The following is a 9,463-nucleotide window of genomic DNA, read 5'->3' as shown; positions in this document are numbered from 1 at the left end:
CCCCACCCGAGTCTGAGAGAGCAGGTCAAGTCTCAGTGGCAGCTTCCATGGGGTCCCAGAGAGGAGGGACAACAGGAGGCTGAACCATGGTCATCTCAGGAGCAGGCAGTGGCTCTTCAAACTGACCCTGTTTAGCGTAGCTGTGATCAGGGGAAATGGTGGGAACACAACACAAGTGTTGTTGCCGGCCAATCGTGAGCAAGGGTGTCCAAATCCAGAGGGCCTGGAGGGTCCGACATCGAGAACCAGCTGGGACAATGAGTGTTCTCCTGAGATGCAAACAAGTCCACCTGCACTCTCCCGAACCTTTGCCACAGCTGTAACACCACCTGAGGTTGTAGACTCCAGTCTCCCTCTGGCGGGCCATTTCTCAAAAGCATGTCCACTGCCCAGTTCAAGACCCTGGGGATGTTACATTGATGATAAGCGGCTCTGAGCCTGCAGTAAGAGCTTCCGAGCCATTTCATGGAGGTGCCGTGATCTCAGTCCTCCATGGTGATTGATATACGCCACTACCGTGGTGTTGTCTGATCTGACCAGGACATGCTTTCCCTCCAAGTATGGCAGGAACTGTTGAAGTGCCAGGCGAACTGCCCTGAGCTCCAGTACATTGATGTGCTTGCCACTCCATGAGGGGCTATAGCGTCCGCTCGCTGCCATGCCTCTGAACACTGCCCCCCAACCCGCTAGCGAGCATCAGTGCACACTAGCTCCCTGCAGTGGACTCTGTTCAGTATAACTCCCTCCAACAGGAAGGAGTGATAGTGCCATTTCAACAGATTCCTCACACCTGCATTTGTCACCGATAGCTGACGATGTCTGTGTTGTCTCTGGTGTAGATGGTGAGAGTTGAACCATCGCTGGAGTGGCCTGAGGTGAAGAAGGCCCAGCGGAATCAACAGAGAAGGTGACGTGAGTAGGCTGAGTAACTTCTGGCACTCTAATACGGACATGGCTCGTCTAAGCCGGAAATGGTCAAGGTAGGCCTGTATCTTTTCCGATCTCACCTGAGGGAGACGTGCCCTCATAAGAGTTGAGTCGATCAACATCCTAAGGAAGACCACTGGCTGTGAGGGAGTCAGGTTGCTCTTCTCCCTGTTTAGGGTGAGGCCTGGGTTTTGAATGTGCTCCAAGATGATGTCTGCTGTGTGTCTGCTGTAGCTTTCTCTCTTGAGTACACACCAGCCAGTCGTGCAGGTAGTTCAGCACTATAATTCCCTGGGACATGATAGGTGCTAGAACTGTGTCCATGCACTTTGTGAATATATGCGGTGCCAGTGAGAGGCCAAACGGGAGGCCTTTGAATTCGTAAGCCACTCCTTTGAAGGCAAACCAGGGGTACTTCCAGTGATCTCGATGAACAGGAACGTGGAAATACGCATCCTTCAGGTCGAGGGTGGTGAACCATTGGCTGCTTGAGACTGCCTGAAACACCCACGCTGGTGAGAGCATCTTGAACTTGAGCTCCTTCAAACATTTGTTGAGGCCGCGCAGGTCCAGGATCAGCCAAAAGCTGCCGTCCTTTTTCGTGGAGTAGAACCCACTTAGTCGTTCGAGCGGCTCTACATTCCTGATTGCATCCTTGTGCCGTTGGCACATGCCATGTCAGTCTGGAGCATAGTGAGCAGCCTTGACACCTCTGTGGCCTCCTTAAGAAACTTGTCACCACCTCCTTGGAGGCAAGGGTTCAGCAAGGTGAAGTAGGATTTCAGCATCGTATTCACGTTTACGAGGCGTGCCATGATGGAGAGGGTCCTGAAAGTGCTTTGCATCCGTTCATCGCTTACTCTTCAAGGTCCTGGTGTGAGGCGAGGCACCTTGCCAAGATCTCCTTGTCAGGGAGGATCATGGCAGCCACCATGTCATCCATCACCGGATAGTGGTCTCGCCCCAAGGACTCTGCATCCATTAGGAGAGTACAGAGCCTGGTCTGACTGTCGCAATGGAAACGCCCTCCCATGTTGCTCCAGTATTCACGGAGAGCCAAAGCGAACTTGGGGCAGATGGAGATAAGGAGCTGCTGAGATGGTGCTTCTTACAGCTTGATATCAAGGGCGGTAACCACTCTTGCTAAAAGCTCCTGTGTTGCTTCCGTCACCACTGGGGGTGCCTCCGTAACGGTGCTCCGAGCTACAGATGGCACTGTGGACTGGGTCAAATCCTTGGTGTGCTCGGAACACTGAAGCACTGTCACCCAACTCCAACTCGTCTCCAGCTTAGAGAGAGAGGGCGTTGTCCCGTCATCATCCCCCCATAAAGCGTCCACATCCTCCTGCAAGCTTTCTGCCTGATGTTCGAGGCGGATCGACTCCTCAGCCGTACTGAGTTTGGGGGGGGGGCCCTCAAAGCGTCCAAAGGGGTGCTGCCGCGACGACCCCTAAGGGGGGAGTACAGTCATCAGATGGGGAGGACTGTATTGTGGCCCTCCAGGCATGCTAAGTGCTTGCGTTCTCCAAAGGTGGCACAGGCCAAACAACTATTGGGTTCTCTAACTGCTCTCCATGCGTGATCTAACCCAAGACAGGTCATGAAGGCAGAGTGTGCATCCCTCGTAGACAGGAGTATCCCGCATCTCTCACAATGAAACACCATAATAGTTATGTAATTTCTCTGTGAAAGTAAAGCCAACAGTGTGATATTACTGTGTCTATAGTATACACTGTGCAATACTGTAATAGATACTAGACCTACAGTACCAGCCTTAGTCTCATACACTATCTGAAGGAGAGAAGACGTCAACTGGGTGTGAACTGCCTAATCGTAGGGAGGGGCAGAGCACACAAACTCACACACAGGTTGGCTCAATCTTTGCTTATACGTGTGGGTCGGCTGTAACTCACGCCAGGTTTTAGTTTATTCTACTATACGTGGGGGTGTTGGCAGGATGTTAGGAGTGTGCCTAGTCCTGCGATGGTCTGCTCTTGTTTAGATAGCTACTGCATAGCTCGTTCCCTGTGGAACACAGAAGAGTCTAGGCAAAATGGCTGTGCCCTGTGAGAGATAAGCGTGGTGCACATAGCAACACATGATTCACTCTCTGATGAGAACTTCAAGCCCGCAGAGTGAAACATACACAGACATCCGATCTTGCGGGGTTAGGCTGTCACAAGTAATCAAATACAGGACAAAACCCAAATGAGATGACACAAGCCAAACCGAGTGGGGGGACAGCGGAGCAACCAGGCGGAGAGGCTAGCTAGCTAGATGCTCCAAGCTATTGAATAGTTGTGGGTATATTTCTGCACTTATACATTCTAACATAGAGCTCTTACCAAGCGGATCCTCTCTGGAATCAACTGAGAAAAGGAAGAGAAGGGAGTAGTGTGGCAGCAGCTATTTAAGGGGGTCAGCCAAAGCACTACAGAGCGGAAGGATCCCATATTGGAGTTATCCAATATAGTGCTACAAAACACTTTTTTTATGCCTAAACAAAGATTAGGGATAAACTGACAAGATACATGTCTCTCCGCCCTAACAATGGGAGTCGTTGTCCACAAAGAGGCATAGCGGGCTGCATGGCGCCAGAGGGTTGTTGACGTCAACTGCCGAAGCTATGCTACTAGCCTCATGCAATGATAATGCATAGCCATCTCGAGACAACTCCAATATAACCTGTTTTTTCTCAAAGTTGGTGGGTGAAACAACGAAAAAACGCCACCTGTTGGAGGGAGACAGATTTTCCACCGAGTTGAGCCTCTCTCTTCCTATATGTGCTGACTTCCGGCGTATGAATTATGTAAATTATCATCAGGGACTATCTAGAAATTCTTAACTTTTGTCACGGGACTCGGACTTTATCCCTCTGTGGAAGATTCAATTTGTAAATTTATACTGGTTTATTCTCAAGATAATAGGCCTAATAATTTACCAATAACAAATGTGAAGTCAGACAAAACAGTAGGCTTTTTTCCCTTTCTGAATAGCACCATACAGTCTTAGACACTCCCTCGGTGTGGCGCATTGCAAGACTTGACTCGCAGCTTCTAGTTGGGGCTATCTACACATGAGATATATCTGTACATGGGGTTAAAGACGAAGCATGGATCAAATTCAAGAAAAACCAAGCAAGGAGGTCGACATTTATCGTGACACATGGGTCCGCTTCTTAGGTATGCAATAGAAGTGGTGTTTTTTGATATCTTGAACCAGGGGGATGTCCCCATCACGCTAAGAACAAGCATAAACTAGTAGAACAAGATATGGCAAGCTCGAGCTGGGTTGCTAGCTCGTGAGCTATCCAGTTTTAGGTCTGAATTTGAACTTCTTATAAATGGATACTTTACGTGATATTGTTTTGTAATGGCTGCATTCGACCAATTCAAAGCTCAACAACCCGATCAAATACCAATGTATTCAAATAGCTAGCAATCTATACCTGCCTTCAAACAGCTAGCTAGTTAGGTTAGTGGGTTGGGTAAATTGCATGGCACTTCCTAGTAGTGATTCATCATTGACAAATAAGTAAACGCTCATCACATATTTAAGCACCAGTTCCATTGAAATGATACAATGTCTGGAATCTCAGCGTAGTAGGCCTAATAGTTACATTTAATATAGCTGTCCCTGCATTGCAATACCATTTATCCATGCTGACCTTGGAGTCAAAAGTGTACAGAGGATATCTGTTCCTCATTCTCATAAGGCAATCAGGTTGATTTCAAGCTAAAGGGGCCTTATACATTTATTTTAAGGGATCAATAACACTAACCATTGTGCAATGCTATAACATTTTCTGCTGGGTTTTTATTGGCTGGGGGTGACATTGAAATGTGCTATGTTACTAAAATAAACCCCAGGGCCAGCTGCAGATTGGTGACTGTTATGGCCTGCATGCACAGCTCTCTATCTCCTCTAACACTGACTGGTTCTCTCCTTGCCCTCTCACACACGTAAACATTTAGCATACAACTACAGCTTTATCTTTATAGCATTATAATGAACACCAATCAATTATTGATCAGTGTATTGTAAAGCACATTCAGTAGCCTACATAGTTAGAAATGACAATGTTACAGAATCTGTTCAGAATGTACTGTTGTTCTGCTGTATGAGTAGCGTAACCTGTCTTAGAAACAGATTCACTGAAGTAACAGAATTTTGTTTAGTGTTGCCAGTGTGTTAGTACAAGCAGGGCTCTAAATGAACTTTTTCTTTAGTAGCCTGGTCTGTTTGTGCTTTTGAAACCCACGTCAGTGTGTTGCTAATAGTATAGCTTCATCCACTGTCCCTGGCCAATAACTGGGCTAATTTCATTTTACATTTTAGTCATTTAGCAGATGCTCTTATCCAGAGCGACTTACAGTAAGTAGTGAATGCATACATTTCATGATTTTTTGTTGTTGTTGTTCATACTGGCCCCCCGTGGGAATCGAACCCACAACCCTGGCGTTGCGAACACCATGCTCTACTTACTGAGCCACAGGGAAGGCTGATCACAAACACACGTGACTGCCCTCCTTGACAACGTACAAACCAGTTGAACTATAGAAAAAAGTTTACATTTCAAGCTAGCTGTGGAGTGAGTTTACAGCATGTTCTTAACTCCGCTACACTATCATTCCAGCTCCTTTTGACACCAAACGTGACGTTGGCATGATAATGAGTGGCAAGAATGACTAGAATGTCAGAAAAACAGACTGGGGTACTCAGGCTAAAGCACTGATACTCCCAACTTATAGCACTGGTGCTCCCCGCACCATAAAAGGAGGTTATGCCTATCCTACCTTTTGAAACGCATCTCCTGGAGTAGCTATCCAGCACGTTTCCTTTCTTCCAATATCGTCTTAAACCATAGCCTACTGGTCATTGGTCACGTTACCAGGTTGTAAGCCAGCTAAGTAGCCTTACTGAACGAGGTACCAGGTAAACATGCACTACATGTCCAAAAGTATGTGAACACCTGCTTGTCGAACATCTCATTCCATCGTACGACGGTGCCACGTTCAAAGTCCCTGAGCTCTTCAGTAAGGTCATTATACCGCCAATGTTTGTCTATGCAGATTGCATGGCTGTGTGCTCGATTTTATACACCTGTTAGCAGCGGGTGTGGCTGAAATAGCCGAATCCACTAATTTGAAGGGGTGTCCACACACTATATACAAAAGTATATCTCTCATATAACCTTGTGTCATGTGTAAAGGCCTACAGACCTGACTCTGCGTAATGTTTGTCCACAGGGTGGCAGCACAGGTTCAGCTGGAGGAGCTGTGTAAGCATTCTAATGACAGACCAAGGGCATTATTAGTCATTCCAACCCTGTTGGAGCGGACAGTGCATATTGCTCCAAAGGTCACCGCCCATTCTATGGACCAAAACGTGTCAGGGGGTTTATTGCTACTACCCACAGCCCCAAACAAAAGGGAATATTAATGTACCCCCCTTTACATGGCAGAGGTCCAAGAGGGAAATTGGAATTATTATTCTAATACATTTTGTTTTACCTTAGGCCCCTAGCTCTGATCCGGTGGGGGTTGGCTATGATTTGTTTAGAGGCCTCTCACAACAGTGAGGCAGTTAAAGCCTTAATTGCGCTTGTATCTTACCCTGGCATGTCGTCTTGTGCTCACAGGCTATGCCAACGAGGTGGGAGAGGCCTTCCGTGCCCTGGTGCCAGTGAGTGCTGTATGGGCCACATATGCAGTTGCCACCGTGTATGTTTCCGCTGATGCTGTGGACAAGGGGAAGAAGGCTGCCGTGGTAAGGAAGGAGGACATTTTGTAAAAGCTAAGCTCTGTTCTCATTCTTATCCTGTCTTCATTTGTATTGATATGAGCTACCATTCTTTTAAGGGGTCATGGAATTATTGCCCTGTGAAGCATTTATATTATGAACTTGAGTTTCCAAAAATGTAGAGAACACATACTTCCAAATGACATTGGCTTTTTCAACACATACCAAAGTAAATGGAGCTTTTCCAGAAAATCCCTAGAGAATGTGTCATAGAACAAAACTCAACTCCCACACTGAAACATAAAGTGGTCTGAAGCACAGAAAGTCACACTCCGTGTCTGTCCCTGTGCTGTAGGAGCATGGTGACAACCCAGGGAAGACAACCAAGGTGGCTGTAGCAGTGGTGGACACGTTTGTATGGCAGGCCCTGGCCTCGGTCGCTATCCCAGGCTTCACCATCAACCGTGTGTGTGCTGCCTCTCTCTACCTCCTGGGCAGAACCACGCGCCTGCCCCTCTCCGTACGCAAGTGGACCACCACGGCCATTGGCCTCTCCACCATCCCCTTCATCATCCACCCCATCGACAGGTTTGTGTTGGTGGGTGAGGGTGTTAGATAGTGAAGAAAAAGTCTGAATGTGTGCCTGATATGTGTCAGGGAGACAGTGAAGGAGTGTGTGTTCGAGAGCATGATAAAGGTGTGTGTGTTTGAGAAAGAAAGAACCTGAATGTGAGCGGGAGGAAGAAATAACAGTAGCGTGTGTACTTTGGCACGTTTTCCCATCAATGTTTATGGTCCCAAGTGTGCCAAGGTATTAGCCTGCAGTTAAATGTCTCAGCCTGAATGTGTTCCCCAGCCCATTGAGAGGAAAAATCCACACTACCTTAGAAAACAGCATTACATTTTTTAAATCTATGCATCATTTTAAGTGTCCAATTAGAAGTTGCACACCATAATGCATTTAAAAAAATTTTTTAAATGTGGTGTTAGATGTGTAGCCACCGTTCTTATTTATCTGAATCCATTGTTGAAGAGAGGTGTATTCAGGGTCCGGTTTTTAGGGAGGGATGGTGCATTCCCCATCTTGGTTTCTGCCATCCCCAGCTCTGAATGGCTGGTTATATTTAATCCCTGGTGCGGATGGACTTCCCCCACCTCTGGTATGCATTACATTTATTTACAGACATAAATAACGGCTTCTGAAGACATTGCTGTTATGTTTTATCACATGAATGGTTTGATTAGTCTGGAAGCCCGCAATTTGGGCAGCACATGGCTTTTCTCAAACGGCTGATTGCTGAGTTGCACGGTTGTCAGTGAACAGCAGTTTAAATAGGTCAACATGCGATTTCTGAAAATATGGGAAACTCCAAATATTGACTCCACCGTTTACAACTGGAGTATCTTGCATGGCTGTGAGATATAGCCTACGCCCATTTGCGGTGAGTGCATAGCACATTCATATCTATAGGCTTATATGTACTTGATGACGTCTGTAGGGTGCCAGGAGACTTACCCCCCCGTGTTTGAGGTGAGGTCCCATCCTTGCTACATTCTAACCTTAAAGCCGTTCTCCTTCTTTGTGCTCCACAGGGGAGTGGACTTCCTGCTGGACTCCAGCCTGCGTAAGGTCTACGGTCAATCTGCAGGAGAGAGGCATGACTAATAAGCACCACGACCACCCTGCAGCCTGGTCCCAGGCCCGGACAGGTTAGCTCCACCAGGAAATTGACCCCATCCACCCTCTGTCCCAGACAGCACTTCCTCCCAAGCCATCTGAAAACTCTGCTGATCACTCTACTGTAACATCACTGTGAAGCACAAAGCCAATACAGCAGGGTTACTCCACTCCAGTCCTCCAGGGCCACTGTACTGTCTGCAACTTGTCTCTGCCCCTCTGTTTATTCCCATATTTTCATGTTAAACTCCAAGTTAGGGGGACCTATGTTTCTTTGGCCAGTCAATGACTTTGAATCAGGGAGAAAAGGGATCCAACAGACAGTGTTGCCCTCCAGGACTGGAGTTGAATACCTGTGGCTGCTACTGGCCTGCAGAGCCCACCTGTTAATTTTCAGACCTCTATTTGGCATGTATCCAGGTAACTCTTGATGTTAGCCATATTTGGGAATATTCAGGTCACTGTCCTTAGACCTGGCATTAATGCCCTATTTTCATTACATGTAAACATGTACCTTTGTTTTTGTTTATTTCTGCCTCAAAAATAATGTTTTATGTACGGTTGTCTGTCACTTTGAATAGATATTTACAGAGTATATTGTGATGCACTTTTCAATGTTAAGTCTTGAGATTAACCTGAGTGCTTCTTGTCATTCATTACAGAGGTGAACAGAATAGATGTAACAATTCTTGAAGTTTTGGTTGGCACTAAAGATTCAGTTACTTTGGTAGCATCTAAGGTCTAGAAAGTACTGTAATAGTTGTGTAACATGCCCTATGCAGAAAGCATATGAAGGGAATATGCATAAAATACTGTAATTATTGCCAAAGATTTAGGCTACTCTGGAAGAGAACCCATCAGTATACAAAGCTGTGCTGCAATATGCAAGTAATCTGAGTCATCTTATACATAAATGGGAAATGCTATTGGAATATGTAAATCAGGGCGCTCCAATCCTGTTTTTGGAGAGCTACTGTTGTGTATGTTTTTGCTCCAACTCTAATCTAGCGCACCTGATTCTAATAATTAGCTGGTTGATAAGCTGAATGAACTGGGGTTGGTTTTAAAACAGGTTGGAGAGCCCTGATGTAAATTAATGTGATATACTGAATTGGG

General features: G+C 46.4%; 1 protein-coding gene and 1 non-coding gene across 2 annotated transcripts; one reads left to right on the top strand and one right to left on the bottom strand.

Annotated features, from left to right (window-relative positions):
* Positions 1-3,829: 3,829 nt before the first annotated feature.
* Positions 3,830-8,766, top strand: LOC106566934 (mitochondrial fission process protein 1). The gene is made up of 4 exons (XM_014135537.3): positions 3,830-4,109; positions 6,569-6,696; positions 7,025-7,257; positions 8,263-8,766. Exons 1-4 carry the CDS (start codon positions 4,040-4,042, stop codon positions 8,333-8,335), a joined length of 504 nt encoding a protein of 167 aa, XP_013991012.2. The 5' UTR covers positions 3,830-4,039; the 3' UTR covers positions 8,336-8,766.
* On the bottom strand, positions 5,354-5,429 carry trnaa-cgc (transfer RNA alanine (anticodon CGC)). Its single transcript has one exon. It is a non-coding gene; the product is annotated as a tRNA-Ala (tRNA).
* Positions 8,767-9,463: the final 697 nt, after the last annotated feature.

The sequence above is a fragment of the Salmo salar genome, chromosome 01 (assembly GCF_965601325.2).
Source record: "Salmo salar chromosome 01, fSalSal1, whole genome shotgun sequence".
Taxonomy (NCBI): domain Eukaryota; kingdom Metazoa; phylum Chordata; class Actinopteri; order Salmoniformes; family Salmonidae; genus Salmo; species Salmo salar.
The sequence above is the reverse complement of the archived record's forward strand: the minus strand, read 5'-3'. Positions and strand labels throughout refer to the sequence as shown.